At 42.6% G+C, this 20,740-nt stretch overlaps 1 protein-coding gene across 1 annotated transcript in view; it reads right to left on the reverse strand.

Moving 5' to 3' along the window:
- Positions 1–412: 412 nt before the first annotated feature.
- Positions 413–20,740, reverse strand: part of LOC113048444 (uncharacterized) — a 50,355-nt gene continuing 30,027 nt past the window's right edge. The window contains exons 20-21 of the mRNA XM_026210239.1: positions 9,412–9,458; positions 413–1,503 (exon numbers count right to left, since the gene is read on the reverse strand). Of these exons, the coding sequence (XP_026066024.1) occupies positions 1,036–1,503; positions 9,412–9,458 (515 nt within the window). The 3' untranslated portion in view covers positions 413–1,035. The remainder of the gene's footprint in view (positions 1,504–9,411; positions 9,459–20,740) is intronic.

Genomic DNA, 20,740 nt, shown 5'->3' on the forward strand with positions numbered 1-20,740 from the left:
AAACAGTTCAAAATGTGTACACCAATAGCAAATTATGTTGTGTTGTTCAAAATTTCTTGTTTTCATTTTTGCATTGGCACTGCTCACATGATAGGTCATGATACGTCTGATAATCTTTGGTTATGTTTGAAAACATCAAAAGCAAATCAAATCTGAAATCATCCTAATTTTGCTAGGTGCATTGCAGCATTTGACTTGAATGTTGACACGTGAATGTAGACAAGTCACGTGAAAGGGCCTTTATACTTTCTACATTCTCAATTTAAACACATATATCAGTTAAAAGGAGTGGCATAAAAGACATTTTCAAAAACAGGTGATAATTAGGAAGTAATACACATTTCACAGGAATACAACATATCCATATGAGTGGGGGATGGAACAGTTTGTGGCTAATGGTATAACTTAAAAGTTTTTTTTTTTTTTTTTTTTTGATTGATTTAAACATATGTTTGCTCTAGCCCTAAGCGTTCAACAGTGCAAAAAGTCCATGGAGGAGGGAGTCCTCATTTTGGCACATATATAATTTTCCAGACAAAAGCACACACACATGTACACACACACACACACACACATCAGTAGGATAATAAAAGCCAAAGAGGGTGATTTTACACGTAAAACCTGCTCCCGCACAAAAGCAAGTGTCGACAAAATTTAAACCGGTATAATCGGGTGTCACATTATTTTGTGAAAACATTTTGTCTGTAACAAAATGTACCAGAGAAATCCTGTCAAGAACAAGTACTCGATGATATAACCTCAGAGAGTGTCCAGAAAGACGAGAACCATTATATAAATTTGATAAAACTACATATTATTTAAAAATAACCAGCAATTAGGTAAATTTTATTTTCTTATTGGTTGTATCACATATCTGCAAAGTCAATAAAGTCTTCATGTCTCTTACCTTAAATATGTGCATATTGATAACATTTTATTTTATTTTTTACATTATATTTATTTTATGCATATACATATGTAGATAAATTCTGTCAAAAGTGCACCTGGAGTGTTTTATAGTTATTGGTTTGAACTCTATATGAGGCTACGAGAGCCACTTGGGGTCCTCTGCAGTGCAAGACGGGGATCTGGGGGTATATACTGATGAGGGTGGTTATATGGTGGTGGTGGTGGAGGCAAGGGTGGTTGTGAACCATCGTTCCCCCCCTGGTTGACTCCGCCATCGCGTGAGCGCACTGGTGTGGAGACGACAGACTGGATGAGTTGGTGATGAGTGGGGCTCTGGCTAAGGAACGCCTCCATAGGTCTGTGACCGCCTTTGTCCAAAACAATGACCTTGACGATTTGCTGACACTGGATGAGTGTGTCGGGTCGTAACTCAGCCAGGGCCACGGGCTGGTAGGAGTGTGAGGTTAAGGGGCTGGCACATTGCAACGGAGACTGCTGGAAGAACTCCCTCTGGTGGTTGAGAAAGGCGGTGCTCTCAGGACTCTGCGGTGCTGCATTGAGCTGGTACGTCTGAAGCCTGTTGTGAATTGACACCTAGTTTAGAAAACAGTCAGAGATAGCATCATATGTTATAAGACTGTTCTCCTTCTACCGCCATCAGCCCTCCGGTGAACACACATCACAATGGACATGCGTAAAGTGTTGCGTGTGGACATGGCACAAGGGCGTTTGCTCTGTCTTGCAACTCGGACAGAGGGTGGGAATCTGGAATCAGGGTTGCAGATGTGGAGGGTTTTAGGGACCATGTGTTTGTGTCTTTAAAGTGTGATGGTTATTAAGAGGACACTGAGGGCCCCTGTGTCTTCCTTGGAAACCACTATGGGAATAGAGAATGAACAACACTTCAGGGAAGAAGGGGGACAAGAAAGGGTGGGAGAGGTTAAACAATGTGAAGGGGGTAATTGGACAACTACAGACGACACACATCCAAATGCATGCCATCAGTTTCTCATAACTGTAAGCAAGGTTTGGGACTTAAATAAGAGTTTGCCTGGATTTGCAAACAATTCTCTCACTCTTCCTAATTGTCTACTGGGCTCTAATAATGGCACAATTGTACTTTCACTGCATCTGGGACTGATGACTTTGAGGAGTGATGAACATAGTTCATAGTTCAAAGAGAATTTATCTAGCTTGGTTTTAGGATAGCTGCTGGCTCTTGAGGTTTGGCTTGATGGCTAAAGTGAGAGCACTTGTCTCTGAATTAGTCTTCTTGACTGTTAGGCAAATTTACTGACAGTGCACCACTTTGTCTGAGAACAGAGGGTGTGGAGTTGTAAAAACAAGAAAGAAAGAAAAAAGAAAATTTCCCCATAGGTAAATAATGTATAGATGATCTATTATTAATTCTAGTTATGGGAAGTTTGGATCATTTTACCGACTAATATTTTTGAGTCTCGTTCAGCAAAATTAACAAATAATTTTTCAAGTCATTTTGTTCATTTTGTTCATTTTAGCAAAATGTTATTAATGTGTTGTGTTACTTCCCCAACACATCTACTACTTACGCAAACGTTGATCACACTACAAACAATAACAAAACTAAAATGCTAAAAGACACAGAAAATATGAATTCATTTGTTACATGGGTCTTCAGTCTATGATTAGCTCACCTCACTTCTTGTATGGCTTCTTCAAGTCTTCGAGTTTGAGTCATTTCTTAATCAAGTGACAGACCCATACTCTATTTCTGACATTTCTGTCACTGTTTTTGTTACTGTTTCTTGAGGATCTGTGGTGTTATTGTTTTATAAATAATAAAACCCTGTTATAAATAAAATTTTGATTAATTTGTATTTTTGACTGTCTATCAGTAAATAAACACTAGGCTATATAATAATATAATAATCCAAGCCTACAATACAAAGTATTTATAGCCCAGTTTATTAATTTGAACTCCAATTTTAAATTTGCTGGTATAATAATTGCTTTTCCTAGGAGACTTGACATATTGGTTTAATATATGTATAAGATGATTGCTCAAAAAGGACATAATGACATAAATTAAAAGCAAATAACATTTTGAATCCTAAACAAGTAACACTACAGTTCCCTATCTGTCGGTCACTACGAGTTATGTCGGATGACATATGGGGTCTCACTTGGGAGGCCAATCATCTCTGAGTTTAAGAGAAAACGCCAATGAAAATTGGCTACTCCCCGTCTTTTTAAAGATGCCGTTTTGTCCGCGTCCTTCTGGATGCGGTTGTTTCCTGTTCACTGACAACGGCCACAAGCATTGGCTTCCGTGTCTGGGCATTCAGCACGCTGAAGACGCGTTTTCGTGGATGGTTCATGCATGCACTGCATGTGTGACCATGGCAACGCTGCGATCGCGTCTCTCCTTTCTTAAAGGGAAAGGAGAAGACCCCTCTGTCACTACCCATTCCGGTTTCTCTGCCACGAGCAGAGGACCGCCGGCTAGTGCTCTGGGAGATTTGAAGGTGACAGAGAGACGTTCTCCACCAGGCCACGCCCCACGGACCTCTTACCCCTTCCACAGTGTTTGTCCTGTGCGGCTGTTCGGTGACCAACGGGTCATTCAGTTTGCGGCCGGGGATCAGATGTCGATTGCAGCATCGGGGATGGGCTATTGACCTCTGTGGATGAAGATTCGGCGGGGCTGCCCCCCTCGGGTGTTGTCGCCACTGCCAAATTGGTCCCAGAGTTGACAGCCGTGCTTGCCCGGGCAGCTGTGAGCATCAGGATGGAGATGAATGCACCGCCCAAGCCCTGAGTGCTCATGGCTGTTCGATTGGTTCTCGGAGTAGAGCGTGGCTCACAACCGCGTTTTGCTCTGGTTCCTTTCTTCCCGGATGTGCATGGGGAAGTGATGTAGTCATGGATGGCCCCTTTTTACGGCCGGAAGCAGCTCATTTTGTTCCTACATCCTCACTACCCTTGACGGCATTCCCCAGCAGGAGAGTTGTGGAGCACCTGTGTCTACAAAATGCTGCCACTGGGAGGAATAGTTCGCACCTCTCACCCAAGGCCTGTAAGCTGTCAGCCGCTCTCACTGCCAAGGTTTACAGTGCTATGGCTATCCTGAAAACTCACCAAGCCAAGGCTTTAAAAAATGCATGAGGGTAGAACCAACCCGATGTTGATGCAGGAGCTGCGCACGGCGACTGACCTCACCCTTCCTGGTGACGGAAGTCACAACGCAATCCCTCGGGAAGCCGATGTCCACTCTGGTGGTCCAGTAGTGTTGTTTCTGGTTCAGCCTGGTCCGTATGAGAGACGTTGACAAAGTACACTTTCTCGACGCTCCCATCTCCCAGGCTGTCCTGTGTGGCGACGCTGTCAGGGGCTGTGCCCAGCAGTTCCTGACAGAACAACAGCAGAATGAGGCCATACAGCACATCTCACTCTGACGTGATCCTCCGGTTGCTACTATTATGTCGCGGGCAGTGCCTCAGTCTGCTCGTCACCGTGGGCACCCCCCTGCATCCTCCACACCAGCTCCGCCCCGTGCTGAGCTCTTCGAGGCCGGCGCGTCGAGCCCTGCACAGGAGAGCGGCACCCCCCGTGTCATTTCTGGCTGCGAAGTCCTCTAGGAAGACGACTAGGCGGGCCAGACACAGGCAACTCTGAGATGTGGGAGACTGCTCTTCAGGAGCTGGTGGCAACAGTGCCACTCCTTCCCCCGGATGAGGGCCGGGTGGAAAATCCAGTTTTTGTTTCTTCTGTTCTTTTCCATAAAAAAAACGATTTCCCTTTCCTCAGAGTTGCAAGGCTCGCGGGTCCACTATGAACGACGCACTGCCTCTTCATTCTCACCCACGACGCCCCCTTTCACCAGTGGTCAAGAAGTCACGGTTCAGAGACGCAACACCTCTCCACGCGTCTCTGGCCAGTTCCTCTGGGAACCAGTGGAGTGTGGCCGTGATGACTCGGAATGGATGCCTTTTAGGCCATCCGACACAACTCGCCATCGCTGCACCACTGCGGGTATGTCGACTTTCCCTTTGGTGCCACCTGTACGGAGTTTGGGAGTGTGGCTTACGCTGCCCAACCCATCACGCTGGCTCATTCGGACGGTCCGACTCGGTTACGCGATTCAGTTCGCTCGGTGACCTCCCAAGTTCAATGGCATGCTCGAGACTTTGATGGCAGTCCGGAATGCCTCTGTCTTCTGCGAGGAGATTGCTGTCCTGCTGGCGAAGGTGAGGACAGAGTTTTACAAGCCCTTACTTGATTGTACTCTGCGAGTCTTGAATTGGGCCCTGCACAAGCTTCCAATCAAGATTCTGATGCAGAAATGCATTATCAAATGTGTTTAGCCACAGGACTGGTTTGCAGCGATCGACCTGAAAGACGTGTACTTACATGTCTCGATCCTCCCTCGCCACAGACCGTTTGTGCGGTTTGCATTCGAGGGTGAGGCATGGCAGTACAAGGTCCTCCCGTTCGGGCTCTCCCTGTCCCCCCGTGTCTTCACGAAGGTCGCAGAGGGTGCCCTTTCCCCACTCTGGGAAGTGGGCATCAGGATCCACAACTATCTCGACTACTGGCTCATTATGGCCCCCCTGGGTATGGATGCACTGGCACATGCCCAAGGTTCCCACCACTCCCTTCTGAGACCAGGTGGTGAACATGCAAGTGCTGCCCCTGGAGGAGGCAGATCCAGCCTTGGCATTGCTGTGTCCCATAAGAGCGCTTCACATATACGTGGCAGAAGCTCTGAGCAGCTCCTGGTCTGCTTTGGAGGTCAGCAGAAGGGGAAGGCTGTCTCCAAGAAGAGGTTGGCCCACTGGATAGTGGATGCCATCGCCTTGTCGTAAACTTCCCAAGGTAAGCCGTGCCCCCAGGGGGTGAGGGCCCACTCCATATGGAGTGTGGCCTCCTCCTATGTGCTGGTGCACGGCACTTCTCTGGCAGACATCTGTCGAGCTGCGGGCTGGGCGACACCTATCACCTTCGCGAGGTTTTACAACCCTTGTGTAGAGCCAGCTTCTTCCCGTGTGTTGGGTAACAGGTAAATTGGCAGGAGGGGCTGGCTGGGTGTCACACTTGCTGCGCCATACCCCCTAACACAGGGAAGCGAACGCCTTTCTTCTCCCAGTAGAGTTCCCCGGTTGGCCCACCCTGGTTGAGCATCCTCCAGCACCCTCATCAGTCAGACTTGGTGGAACAGTCTGTCGCCAGGCCCAGTACTGGTGTTAGCATCCCCAGAGCTCCGGTCAGCCCCTGTACTGGGCTAGGTGTCCATATGGCTTGATTCCCTACATGTAATCCCATGTGTGTATTTTTCCATGGTAAGGTTTCCCTCTTAGCAAATCCGTGTCTTCCCTTGACAGACCCGTTCTGTCAGTCTCTTCTGGCAGTTATTCCATCCCTACTCTAAGGTAGGACCTGCCTCAGAGACCCCTTCCATATGTAGTACTGCCCCCTGGGTCAGTCAATATCAGTATCTCCACATGTCACCTCCATATGGGTAGGATGTGGTCTCCGTAGCGTCCTGTTCCTAGGCTCGCTTCCCCATTGTCCTGCCAAGCTGAAAGAACAAATAGGGAAGATTTGAAGCAATCTTTCACTGAAGGTTGAATTCCCCTCCATTTATTTATGTGGGCGGAAAAGCAGCATGGCCTTCTCCTGCAGTGAGGTACTCACCCTTTGGCCCCTTCGGTACCAAGGTCAGTGAATTTGCGCTGTGGCTTTGGGAAGGTTACGACCTTAAGCGTAGCCACGGCTTGCCGACAATTGCAGTGCCACAGGGTTGTGACGGTGTTCAGGTTGTGGCGTTTTCCATAGGACCCCATATGTCGTTCGACATAACTCGTAGTGACCGACAGATAGGGAACATCTCGGTTACGTACGTAACCCTCGTTCCCTGATGGTGGGAACGGAGACGTTATGTCCCCATGCCACAACCTTGAACCGTTCGCTGTTGCCAGGACACGTTATCGGCTCCTCAGCATAAAACCTAATGAGTGGATGCACCTGTCACCCTATTTATACGCGTTGGCACGGGGAGTGGCTCAGGTATGTTAAATCCACTAGCCAATTTTCATTGGTGGTTTCTCCTACCAAATGAGACCCCATATGTCATTCGACATAATGTCTCCGTTCCCTTCATTAGAGAACGAGGGTCATGTAAGTAATCGAGATGTTCTATAGTCTAATCTGAAGGGTAAACTCAAAAGACATAAATCATACAACAAAGTAATTTTTGAAGATTAGAATCCACTGTAAAAAAAAAAACAAAAAAACCAAACAAAAAGAAAAAAACATATTTTTTATCAAAGTGATTTTGCCATCATATGGACAAAATTTACGGCATAAACAACTATTTATTACCACATTCAGTGTTATGGAAAAGTACCATCATTCAACAGTTTGAAACCAGAAATGCATCACTTAACTTTTAGAGTAAATAATAATAATAATTATAAAAAATAATAATAATAAGTACTTTGACTCCATTTGTGAGGAAGTTATTAAATTAACTAGTAACTCTAGCCAAAGTTGTCATGGGACAAAAGAACAAACAACCCGAAGACCCAAAATAAGAACTATTCAATTCTCTTCCTGGCTCAGACTGCACTGGTTTAGCGTATGGGTTTGTCACGTGATTAAGGAACGACTCAAACTCAACCCGAAAGATGAACTAATCAATTCTCTTTCCGGCTCAAGACTGCATTGACTGACAGAGGTAAACTACTACTAGCAGAACAGAACCTATAGAATATTGTGCATGCACGACTGAACTAATCACCCCCCGAGACGACTCGTTCTTCCCGAGTCACATTAAAGATTCGTTCAAAATGAACAAATCATTCAAGAACGACAAATCACTAATTAGTTCTTAGGTTGTTGATCCTAAGGCATGGAGACAGTTATTTTTGCGGTTGAGTTTCCCTTTCAGAAGCAAAATGTATGTTTTAAATAAATCATGCAATGCACTTTACTAAGGTTTATAGCTATCAATTTAATGGTATTTGCTAAAATTTTAATGCCCTAAAAAGCAAGTATGTCTTAACTAATTTCACGCCTGTCTTATTGATAAATTACCCACACCTGATTATCATCTCTGCTTGTTTATGAACCTATGCTAATTTGAGCTGCTTGTGGTAGATTGACTGCACCAGTATACATTGATGTGCACATTGTCAGTAGATCAACCACAGAACTTTCCACTTCCATCAACCCTTTTATGGGATTGCACTTTCACACTTATTTGTCCTGTTAAGTAAATCGCACCTTAAAGGAAGTAAATAACACATATGTATCTTGTACACGTATCTTGTACCTTTATTTGTGACTATCTTTCTTTCTTTTTTTTCCATTAAGGACCATGGTATCCCTGTTCTTTATTGACCAGCAAACTCGCCTGACCTTAACCCCATAGAAAATGTATGGGGTATTGTGAAGAGGAAGATGCGATATGCCAGACCGAACAATGCAGAAGAGCTGAAGGACACTATCAGATCAACCTGGGCTCTCATAACACCTGAGCAGTGCCATAGACTGATCGACTCCATGCCACGCCGCATTACTGCAGTAATTTAGGCAAAAGGAGCCCCAACTAAGTATTGAGTGCTGTACATGCTCATACTTTTCATGTTCATACTTTTCATTTGGCCAAGATGTCTAAAAATCCTTTCTTTGTATTGGTCTTAAGTAATATTCTAATTTACTGAGATACTGAATTTGGGATTTTCCTTCGTTGTCAGTTTATCATCAAAATTAAAAGAAATAAACATTTGAAATACATCATTCTGTGTGTAATGAATGAATATAATATACATTAAAGTTATACTTTTTGAATGGAATTAGTGAAATAAATAAACTTTTTGATGATATTCTAATTATATGACCAGCATCTGTATGTTTTGATTGTGCTACTTTGACAAACAACAGTAAATGTAAACAGTAAAATAATCACAGAACATAAATTGTGACTTACACACACACACACACACACAGAGAGAGAGCGCTTGCTGAATGACAGAAAGCTGACACCAGTTCCACCTCACATGCTTTTATAGCTTCCTGGTCATTACGTCATCCGCCTATTACATCTCACCCTTCCATTGGCCTGTTTATACATGTGATTCAGAGCGTGGTCACACTGGGGGCATTCCCATATAATTTTCAACTCAGCTAGAGTTCCTGAAGGGGAATTTAAATTTACTTGGCGCAATTTTTTTGACCTGTCTTCTTTATTTATTTTTTTAACAGAAGGGGGCAACAGTGCACAGGTGAATTTTACCTTCAAGGTGCCACTGTCAACTTTGGCTTTGGCGGCATTAATATTTTGAATGACTTTAGGGGAAGTGGAAGGTTGTCTGTTTTAGTTCAATGTTTTCACTCCAGCAGGAACATATGGTTGTTGTAGCTTGTTAATTCCTGTTTACTAGCTCTGTGTTTCCTATAAACTGTAAGCCACTGATGCTAGGGGTCTGTAGGGACTTACCTGCTAGAACACTGAGCGCTTACCTCTACTGCATTGTGTCCACTCTGTGACGTGATCATTTCCTGTTTGCCTGAGCAAAGAAAAGAGTCCAAATCAGCCTAAAACTTAAAGAATGGTTGAATACGCATTTCAATAATAATAATAATAATAATATATTTTCAATATAGGATGAAATAGAAGTATATTCATTCTATCCTCCATGTATAGTTAATGATTTGCCCACTAGCTTACTGAATTGCATTATGGTATTTCTTTATCCATAAAGTGTGTATACATACATGCTGGGCAACGATTTAAATTTTTAATTGCGACTAGTCACAATTAAAAACACAAAACTAATAATTGCATTCAAAAGTAGTGTATCTTAAACTTTTTTTCATTTAAAACTACTGCTATATGAACAAAAGTTCAGTAACATTTGGTTTGCAAACACCTCAAACAAATAAGGTGCTTTTTTACAGTAGTATTTCTTTTACATAGTAGCAGTTAAAATATTGATTGTAAATCTTAACTTATTAATGTAGTTAAATTTGGCCCCGGTAGGACATTAACGTTTTTATAGATTTTTTTTATAGTTTGTTATAGGGAAACAAGTTATGCTCAGAGAATAGAGCCTTGATAGTAACATTAAAACAGTAATCTTCTGAGTAGAGACCTGTACGATTGTGGGTCAACGGTGCCGCGGCGGTAAAATCATTCGCAAAACTACCGCCAGGTGGAGCAAAGGGACGGATTGCAAAATGAATGTAATTGTAAAATGAGATAAAAGGAACAAGTAAAACAACAATAACATTATGATATAACATTGTAACATCTTTAAAAAAATATTCAAACATATACAGTGACTTAATTTCTAAATTTAGGATAGTCTTAGGCTACAGTCTACTCATCAAAAATTAAAAGAAGACCTTTACACAAAGGATCATATGCATGCTATTGTTATTAAACAGTAAATAAATATAAGGCCTATATATATATATATATATATATATATATATATATATATATATATATATGAAAAATAGTTAAGCTTCAAATGGGCAACATCACAAATATGGAAATGGATTTCTCCCGAATGAGAGAGCCCAACCTTACCTTATGATTAGCTTTAAATTATTATTTATTTATTTATTTTTTGTTTTGTTTATAGCTAAGCCTATATTATTATACACTGCAATTATATTTATCCATTAGAATTGTATATTTTTAATTGTTGTTTTGTTCTGATATATTTGTTAAATTTAAATGATTTGTTGTAAAGTGAAGGGAACTAAATATATCCTGTTTGTACATTATAACATTATTAGGCCAGTCGTTAGTATTTCTAAATGTAATAAAATGCAATTTATAAATTAATTATATAATAAATAATGAGGATTGTAATAACTCCGCTTGTAATAACCTAGTACACTCTCTAAGACTTGATGGTTGCTCTGTCAATTCTTCGTCATCAGTTAGGAACCTAGGTGTGCTATTTGATTGCAATCTTTCCTTAGAAAGCCACGTTTCTGGCATTTGTAAAATTGCATTTTTCCATCTCAAAAATATATCTAAATTACGGCCTATTCGGAACCATGATAACAGGTCTTCTGCTGATAGGATTAGGCTTTGCCCTGGGTTATCGGAAAATTAAGAAGACGGGAACAGCCGTCCAAAGCCTCACAAGGCTGCCCGTCATGATTGAAGTAGTGGGCAGAGCGGTCAGCATTGAGACTGAGACTATTAACCACAATATGGATAACATCATGAAGAAGCTGACGGATTTGGAAAAGAAATTGGAGAATTTGGAGACCAATGGACAATGAAAAATCATAGTGACCGTGAAAAGAAATGCGGCTACTAGACCAAACAACTGGTATCTTATCTTCTTTTGGCTTTCTTTACCAGCCTTGGCTGGATGACAAAAATCTCCCAGGCGAGCAGGGCAGCTTGACTTCTCTTGCATTCCTCCACCCTCTCCCACAGACACCTGCTGATTGTTGACTCTATCTAGGACCTGACCAAGGATGTCTCCATGGCAACTTGCTGTGACGCTGTAAAATCTGCGGACTGAGGCATCTAGAGAGAGTCTCAACTCTCCAGGCCTACAAATACACAAACTCTTACACATATACAGATATGCATTCACCCTCCCAACCCCCATCCCCCGCCTTCGCCGCTTTGTTCCACCAGTCTGGCAGGCGGGTCTGTGACTAGCGCTTTCAAGCTGCTGGGACCGGATGGCTGTTTGCCTGCGCTGGATTACCTCTACCACCCCAAGTTCCATACCCAGTTGCAAAGTCGTGTGTCTATGGTGTATTGATTATGTGCTTTTTTGTGCTGTGGTTTTTTTCCTGTTCTCATACTGTGCTCCCATAAGGAGCATAGTCTGGCTGTTGGTTTTTTTCTCCTCACTTCCCTAATGTTATGCTGTACTTATTTCTTCCTCAAATACCCTGTCTTCCTGTCCTGTCTACCACACTGTCATATTGTATGTATGTATGTATGGACAGGTTGATGGCTAATTTCGCTGGTACTTGTGACTAGTGACAATAAAGGGCTACTACTACTACTACTACTACTATGCTCTCAATGTCAAATGCAGAAATGTTAATCCATGCATTTATGACCTCAAGGTTAGATTATTGTAATGCTTTATTGGGTGGTTGTTCTGTACGCTTAGTGAACAAACTACAGCTAGTCCAAAATGCAGCAGCAAGAGTTCTTACTAGAATCAGGACGTATGATCATATTAGCCCGGACCTGTCAACGCTGCACTAGCTCCCTATCAAACGTTGTATAGATTTTAAAATATTGCTTATTACTTATAAAGCCCTGAATGGTTTTGCACCTCAGTATTTGAATGAGCTCATTTTACATTATAATCCTCTACGCCTGCTATGTTCTCAAAACTCGGCAGCAGATCCTTTTCCTATTTGGCACCTAAACTCTGGAATAACCTACATAACATTGTTTGGGAGGCAGACACACTCTTGCAGTATAAATCTAGATTAAAGACCAATCTCTTTAACCTGGCTTACACATAACATACTAATATGCTTTTAATATCCAAATCTGTTAAAGGATTTTTAGGCTGCATTAATTAGGTAAACCAGAACCGGAAACACTTCCCATAACACCCTATGTACTTGCTACATCATTAGAAGAATGGCATCTACGCTAATATTTGTCTGTTTCTCTCTTATTCCGAGGTCACCGTAGCCACCAGATCCAGTCTGTAACCAGATCAGAGGGTCACTGCAGTCACCCGGATCCAGTACGTATCCAGACCAGAGGGTGGATCAGCACCTAGAAAGTACCTCTACAGCCCTGAAAGACAGCGGAGACCAGGACAACTAGAGCCCCAGATACAGATCCCCTGTAAAGACCTTGCCTCAGAGGAGCACCAGGACAAGACCACAAGAAACAGATGATTCTTCTGCACAAACTGACTATGCTGCAGCCTGGAATTGAACTACTGGTTTCGTCTGGTCAGAGGAGAACTGGCCCCCCAACTGAGCCTGGTTTCTCCCAAGGTTTTTTTCTCCATTCTGTCACCGATGGAGTTTCGGTTCCTTGCCGCCGTCGCCTCTGGCTTGCTTAGTTGGGGTCACTTCATCTACAGCGATATCGTTGACTTGATTGCAAATAAATGCACAGACACTATTTAACTGAACAGAGATGACATCACTGAATTCAATGATGAACTGCCTTTAAATATCATTTTGCATTACTGACACACTGTTTTCCTAATGAATGTTGTTCAGTTGCTTTGATGCAATGTATTTTGTTTAAAGCATTATATAAATTAAGGTGACTTTGACTTTAATTATAATTATTATATAGTTCAGAGCAGAGCCTGCATGGGCCTAATCTAGGCTATCCAGTTCCCTTTCAGTCGGTCACTATCAATGCCACTTCGGTGACCGACGAACATGGGATATCGCTTCGATAGACTAATCTACTTTGAGTGTAAACTAAATGAGCCAATGCACATATGCATGCACTTATTGCATCCAGCTGCCGCTGATCACTGTGTGAGGGCTGCAGGTGCAATGCATACCAGCTTTTCGCTTCGAAACCGAGGGATAGTGTCGTTCTGCTGACCTTGAACTGTGTCTACGGTGAACTGCGAGTTCAGCACGTTCTGGGAAGCTTCCTGTGTTGGCGGGACAGCGCTACAGCGGCGATCGTTCCAGTATCGAGTGGGTTGCACACTTCAGGCTGCACTATCCCCTGTCATGTTTCAAGCGGCCATCTCCCCATTGCGCCTAAGCAATGAAAGAGCATTTCCTAAAAGAGCAAATTTTCTCCAAAAGAGCTTCACGGGTGCGTCTTTTTAAAGACGACGGGTCGTCCTTTTAAGGATGCTGTTTCAACCATGCGTTTCTGGGTGCGGTCGTTACCTGGCACCGGGTGATGGTCGGTTTGAGAACGTCAACAAAGGCCCTACTCACGCACCCTCTGCCAACCGTGGAACCAGGTGATCACTGCACACCACACTCCGGCCTTCTCACAAGCTGCCCGAGTTGGGTCCCTGTGTTCCACCTCGCTGCCCCACTGCAGGTAAGTCTGTGGTTCCGCTGGTCCCGCTTGTACGGTTTTTAAGCGCCTGGTCAGCACTACCCAGCCCGTCTTGCTGGCTTCTGCGGAGCATCAGCCTCGGCTATGCGATTCAATTTGCCCGGCATCCCCCCCAAGTTCCACGGTATCCGCTTCACTGCAGTGAAAGCGTCCGATGCCCCTGTATTGCGGGAAGAGATCGTAGTGCTACTGGCGAAGGATGCAATAGAGCCGGTCCCTCCAGCCGATATGGGGACGGGGTTTTACAACCCCTACTTCATTGTACCCAAGAAAGGCGATGGGTTACGGTTGATCTAAGAGTTTTTAATTGGGCCCAAATGTTGACACAGAAATGCATTTCCGGGTGCGTACGTCCCCAAGATTGGTTTGCAGCGAATGACCGGAAGGACGTGTACTTTCATGTGTCCATCCTTGGGATGTGGTGCTCCGGCACCTGAGCCTGCTGGGCCTTCGGGTCAACGGGAGAAGAGCAAACTCTCGCCGAGGCAGAGGATCTCTTTTCTTGGTATGGATTCGGTCGAACAGACAACACGCCTCACAGAGGAACGTGCGCGGTCGGTTCTAGCCTGCTTGAATACGTTCAAGGGCAGGACAGCACTCCCACTGAAACTCTTTCAGAGGCTCCTGGGGCACATGGCAGCCGCGGCGGCACTTACACCGCTCTGCCTATTACATATGAGACCACTCCAGCACTGGCTTTATGGCCGAGTCCCGAGGCGGGCGTAGAACCGTGGCACTCACCGGGTCAATGTTACACCGGCCTGTCGCCAGACCCTCACCCCGTGGTCAGATCTTGCATTTCTCAGGGCAGGGGTGCCCCTACAGCAGATCTCCAGGCATACTTTGGTTTAAACGGATGCCTCCACCACCAGCTGGGGAGCCACGTACAATGGGCATGCAGTCTCAGGGGTTTGGACGGGGACACAGCTGCAGTGGCACATCAATTGCCTAGAGTTGCTAGCAGTACACCTTGCCTTGAACCATCTCAAAGGTCTCTTATGAGGCAAGCATGTGCTGGTCCGAATGGACAACACTGCGACCGTTGCGTACATCAACCGATAAGGTGGTCTGCGCTCCCATCGCATGTTGCAACTCGCTCGCCACCTCCTCCTTTGGAGTCAGAAGGTTCTGAGGTCACTTCGTTCCATTCACATTCCAGGCCTGCTCAATCGTACAGCCGACGAGCTGTCTGTAGTCAAGTCAAGTCAAGTCACCTTCATTTATATAGCGGTTTAAACAAAATACATTGCGTCAAAGTGCTGAACAACATTCATTAGGAAAACAGTGTGTCAATAATGCAAAATGATAGTTAAAGGCAGTTCATCATTGAATTAAGTGATGTCATCTATGTTCAGTTAAATAGTGTCTGTGCATTTATTTGCAATCAAGTCAAGGATATTGCTGTAGATGAAGTAGACTGCATCTAGCATTGCTCCCGGGAGAATGGCGACTCCATCCGCTGACGGTCCAGCTGATTTATAGACGATTCAGAGCTGCTCAGGTAGACCTGTTTGCTTCTACAGAGACCTCTCACTGCCAGTTGTTCTACTCCCTGACCGAGGGAACTCTCGGCATGGGCGCACTGGCACACAGCTGGCCGCGGGACCTACGCAAGTATGCGTTTCCCCCAGTGAGCCTTCTCGCACAGACATTGTGCAAAGTCCGGGAGGATGAGGAGCAAGTCTTGCTAGTAGTGCCATATTGGCCTACTCGCACCTGGTTCCCCGAACTAGTGCTCCTCTTGACAGCCCCTCCTTGGCCGGTTCCTCTGAGAAGGGATTTACTGACTCAGAGACGGGGCACCATTTGGCACCCACGTTCAGACCTTTGGAAACTCCATGTCTGGTCCCTGGACGGGCCGCGGAGGTTCTAGGTGACCTACCCCAAGAGGTAGTGAACACCTTCACTTCGGCAAGAGCACCATCTACGAGACACGCTTATGCCTTGAAGTGGAACCTGTTCATGGAACCTGTTCCGCAGCGTCCTGGCTCCAAGCAGACCGGCTACGTTTTCCCAATGTTATCCAATCTCACCCAGTGAGGTAGTGCTTTGACAACAGTGAGTGGAGCTACTTGTTATGAGCCCCGACCTACACCTAATAGGGGTGCAGGCGGCTCACACAGGGCACTGGAAGGGGCAGCACCTATGGCGCTTTGATAGGGATCCCATATTCGTTGAGAGTGACCGACTGCAAGGGAACGTCTCGGTTACGCATGGTAACCCTCGTTCCCTGAAGGAGGGAACAGAGACGCCACATCCTGTCGCCATGGTTGCTGTACTGCCGCTGGGCTGCCTGGTCCCCGGCTTGGCTCCTCAGCAAAAAACTGGAATGCATTACACCTGCTGCCCTCTTAAACTCACGCAATGATCAGCGGCAGCTAGATGCAATAATTGCATGCCAATGTGCATTGGCTCGTTTAGTTTACACTCAAAGTAGATTGGTCTATCGAAGCAATATCCCATATTCGTCAGTCACCGACGTGGTGTCTCCGTTCCTTACCATACGTAACCGAGACATTTTTTTTTTTTTTCATTGCATCTGAAAATGACTTTGTTCATCACATTAACTTCACTCGCTCTGGCGCAGATCCCCTCTCTTGTGTTGTTCAGCTGTGGACAATTTAAAAATGTTTGATATAAAGGTTGCTGTCCCATTTTATGCATATTGTTAGTTCACAGTATATTGTTAACACAAGTTAGTTTAGGCTATTTAACATGCACATTTTATCCTTTTTAATTTATAAACTCCTTGAGATTTTAAAGTTAGTTTAATAGTACTTAAATTCAAGTTTAATAGGTTTTAACTGCTTAAATTATTTCTATGAATTAGTAATATGTTATCATGTTTATTCATGTAGAAAATAAGTGTTTATTCATTAATAAAATAAGGGAAAAAATAAGGGACGATCCAAATATTTGTTTTGCTTTACCTATTTATGTTGGCTACAATTATTTAAAAATAAAGAAATAAATATATTAAATAAATAAATAAATAAATAAATAAATAATGTCATTAAAAAATACCATCGGCCTGAGTAAATTTGACCATTATAGAATTGTGACTTTAAAGGTTAGTGATTTAGGAGGTGAAAATACTGTGAAATTACAAATGGCATTGAATTTTAGAGCAGTACAACTGAAGGTTTATGAATCATTAGCCAATAAAGCATTTTCTTTTAAACAATGGAACTTAAAGTTTTTAACTAAAATACCAACAACCATACAGCATGTGAATAAATAAAAAGAATACTTTTCATAACATTTCATTACTCATAAAATCCATAACGTTTCTGGTGTTTGTATTTGTACTTCAAGATAATGAGCTCCAAGTTTAAGAATAGCCCTAGACTGGCTTTCTCTCTCTCTCCCTCATTACAAACTCCGCTCGACCTACTTGTAAGTGCATACCAGATGATTCGGTGTCCGTGGAAGATTGCTTGGTGGCAATCGGCATTGAGATTGGTGCACGAAACATTTTGTCAGCATCAAGGATAAATAAGGTTTTTGTTGTCTTTCTGAAAGAGCTAACTATGGTGGGTCATTTAGTTGAGCGTGGTATATCTTTGAGAAATATTTTCATTCCAGTATTGCCTCTGTCTAATCTTTCACAAAAGGTTATCCTTTCAAATGTCCCGCTGTTTATATCGAATGATATGCTTGAGCGCATTCTTCTGCATTACGGCAAAATTGTTGGTTCAATGAAGATGATTCCACTGGGTTTAAAAAATCCAGATTTGAAACAAATGATGTCTTTTAGAAGACAAATTTTCATGATTTTGAGCGCTGATTACCAGCATCTTAATGTTACTGTGAAATTGACGGTGTTGGATAAGGATTACATCATCTTCATAACCACTGATTCAATGAGGTGTTTCACGTGCAGGAGGCATGGTCACACCAAACAACCCAGTCCTATGTAAGGATGTAAGGATGGTGAAAAAGTGGATAATGTGAATGAGTCAGTCACTGTTAATGAGCGTGAGAATCATACTGTTGATGAAAACAATTAAATTGAAATTGATCAGCATTCTGGAAAAGCTCCTGATGGCCTTATTGAACCCAGTTCATCTGGTTTTGTCAATGACTCTGATGTGGCCCTGATTGTTACAGATGTGTTGAGTGAAAATGTTGCTGGTGCTAGTGTAGAGATACAGGATGGTGCAGAAGCTGTTGCTGATGATGCTAGGGTATCTGAGCACTTTGGAGAACAAGTGGAGATTGAAGGAGCGATAATTTTGAATTCACCTGATAGCGTGTCACATGATGTTAGAGAGAGCTTAGAAAATAATGAACAGTCTCTTTATGATTCTGATAGTGAAGATAGTTGTGGGGATAATATTGATATGACATCTCAGGGAAGCTCTACCTCTAAACCAAATGTATATTACTATACAGTTGAACAGCTGAATCATTTTCTTGATTCTACAAAAATCTACGGAAACCAAAACTTGAAATGTATTTTTCGAAATTTAAGGCTTTACAATGATTAATGTGCATTTTCCATGAGGAAGGCAACTTTAGAGGAACTTGATCAGCCAAAACGTTTGTGACGAAAACGAACTACAAAGCCCAAAATGCAATGCACCAAGTGGGAGGAGTCAGTCAGCTGGAGGAAATTGAGTGATCAAATCAATTTAAAACAGGTGATCGTGAGTGTTGAGTGTGTGTCCGCTGAGTCTTTGTCTGCTGAATCGATGGTCAGAATTTTGAACTGCCTGGTAATAGATGTTAAAATGTGCAAAATGGGAAGAAACAAAATAGGAGATGACTGTCTTAAGTAAGCTTCATTTGTTGCGCTGCGGAGGAGTGCCTGGGTTCTACAATTCCTGCAAACTGCTCCTTTCCTCGTGGTGTCTGGGCCATATGAAAGCTGAATTAGCAGACAGTAGATGCTGTGAAGTAAAGCCGCTGACAATGAAACTACAAGCTTGAAGTGTACGGTGTTACAGAAGTCCCTCTGGCTGCACAGTGGACGAGTGTTCAGATGTATCCCATTAGTTTATGAGCTGTGTTTGAACTACGTGGGGTTGGAACGCTGTAACTTTGAGTGCTTTTGTGGTGTTTTGGCTGGACTGCAAATCCCCTGATTGTGCACTGGACTCCAGGTAGGCCTTGAAAAGTTCATTATCTCCACTAAGCTAATTAATCATCAATGACTCTCGAAAAAATGGGTCTACTGGACATCTAACTCACACACACACACACACACACACACAAACATCAATCATTTCCACTTTAAACCCTTCATTTAAGAACACAAGCAGTCAAGAACACAAGCATTCAGAAGGGTCATCAGAACTGTTGAACGAACCTTATGTATATGAATGAATGTGATATGAGTTAATGGGTTATGTTTGGTTCACTTATGGACTTGATACACCGAAGTGTTATGTGTAATGTTATTGTTTGAATATTTATTGATGTTGACTTGAGTCATTGACCAGGGTATTATTCTCACTCAGTTGAAAGACAAACGGTCCCTTGATGCTGTCCTATATGGTGTATTGATTCATGAGATGGTTTATTTTTGGTTGTTTATTGGTTGTTTACTTTAACATGCTTTGAAGCAAGAGATATTGAAAAAGAAATAAGACCATTTTGAGTTGCATTAAAAAGAATAAGAGAAACTGTTTTTTGCAATTTTTCTAAATGTGTGGGTAATTTACTGTTCTGTGAAGTGTGATTTGAGTTAACTGCCTTAGCCAGAACCACTACGTCACACGTTACCAAATTAAGAAATTTATGGGTAATGTAAGAAAAAGAATGAAGACCAGATCTGTGAAACACTACTAAGATGAGTCTTGTTGTTTTAGTGTTATTCCTTTTTGATTTTCTCTTTTTCATCCCTATGACCTCATTTAATATTGGCTCTTTTAATATTATTGGTTGTCGGGGCACTGAAAATAGAGCTAATTTATTTGATTATTTATAGTTAAAAAAGGCAGATATAATATTGTTATAGGAGACGCATACAGATGTTCAAAATCAAATGCAATGTTTGACCGAATGGAAGGGTAGTGTACTACATAGTCATGGATCGAATGTACGTGCAGGTGTTGCAATACTTTTTTTTTCAAGGGTAAATGGTCATACTTTTCTGTCTGAGATATTTCTGAGGAATTGAACATATTACTTTTTTTAAATAACTGTCTGAAGCTGTATCAAAATGTTCCCAAGATAAGATTATTGTATTAGAGGGTGATTTTAACTGTACTTCAAATCAAGCTATTGATCGAAATCATGCTGAACCTCATCCTTGTTCAGCTGAGAAACTTAGATCTTTAATTAATTATCATAGTTTTATTGATTTATGGAGAAATACTTTTCCAGGGGTGAGGCAGTATACCTGGCTTAAACAAAATTCTAATGAAATGTCAGGGGCAAGAATTGATAGGTTTTATGTGAAAACCAATAATAGAGGTAGATTTTTTGGTGATTCCATTTCTCCAAATTTCTTGTCTGATCACCACTATATTTCTATGACTGTTTCTGTATCTTTTATTAAATCTTATTCAAAATATTGGCATTTAAATAATAAACTGCTACAAGATAAATCTTTTATTCATGCTTTTCACTGTTTTTGGAAGCTTGGAGAGAGGAAAGAGATGCTCCTACAGCTTTCTTTTTTGGATTAGAGAAAAAAAGTTTAGGGATAATAAGTATTTTCATCATTTAAAACATTCCAATGGCCAGCAAATAACTGATCAAAAAGAAATTAATGCTATTGCTTTGTCATTTTATGAAAATTGTATCAAGCAGAAACATGTGAAGAATCGTCTGCAGATGAGT

This window comes from Carassius auratus, chromosome 29, assembly GCF_003368295.1.
Source record: "Carassius auratus strain Wakin chromosome 29, ASM336829v1, whole genome shotgun sequence".
Taxonomy (NCBI): domain Eukaryota; kingdom Metazoa; phylum Chordata; class Actinopteri; order Cypriniformes; family Cyprinidae; genus Carassius; species Carassius auratus.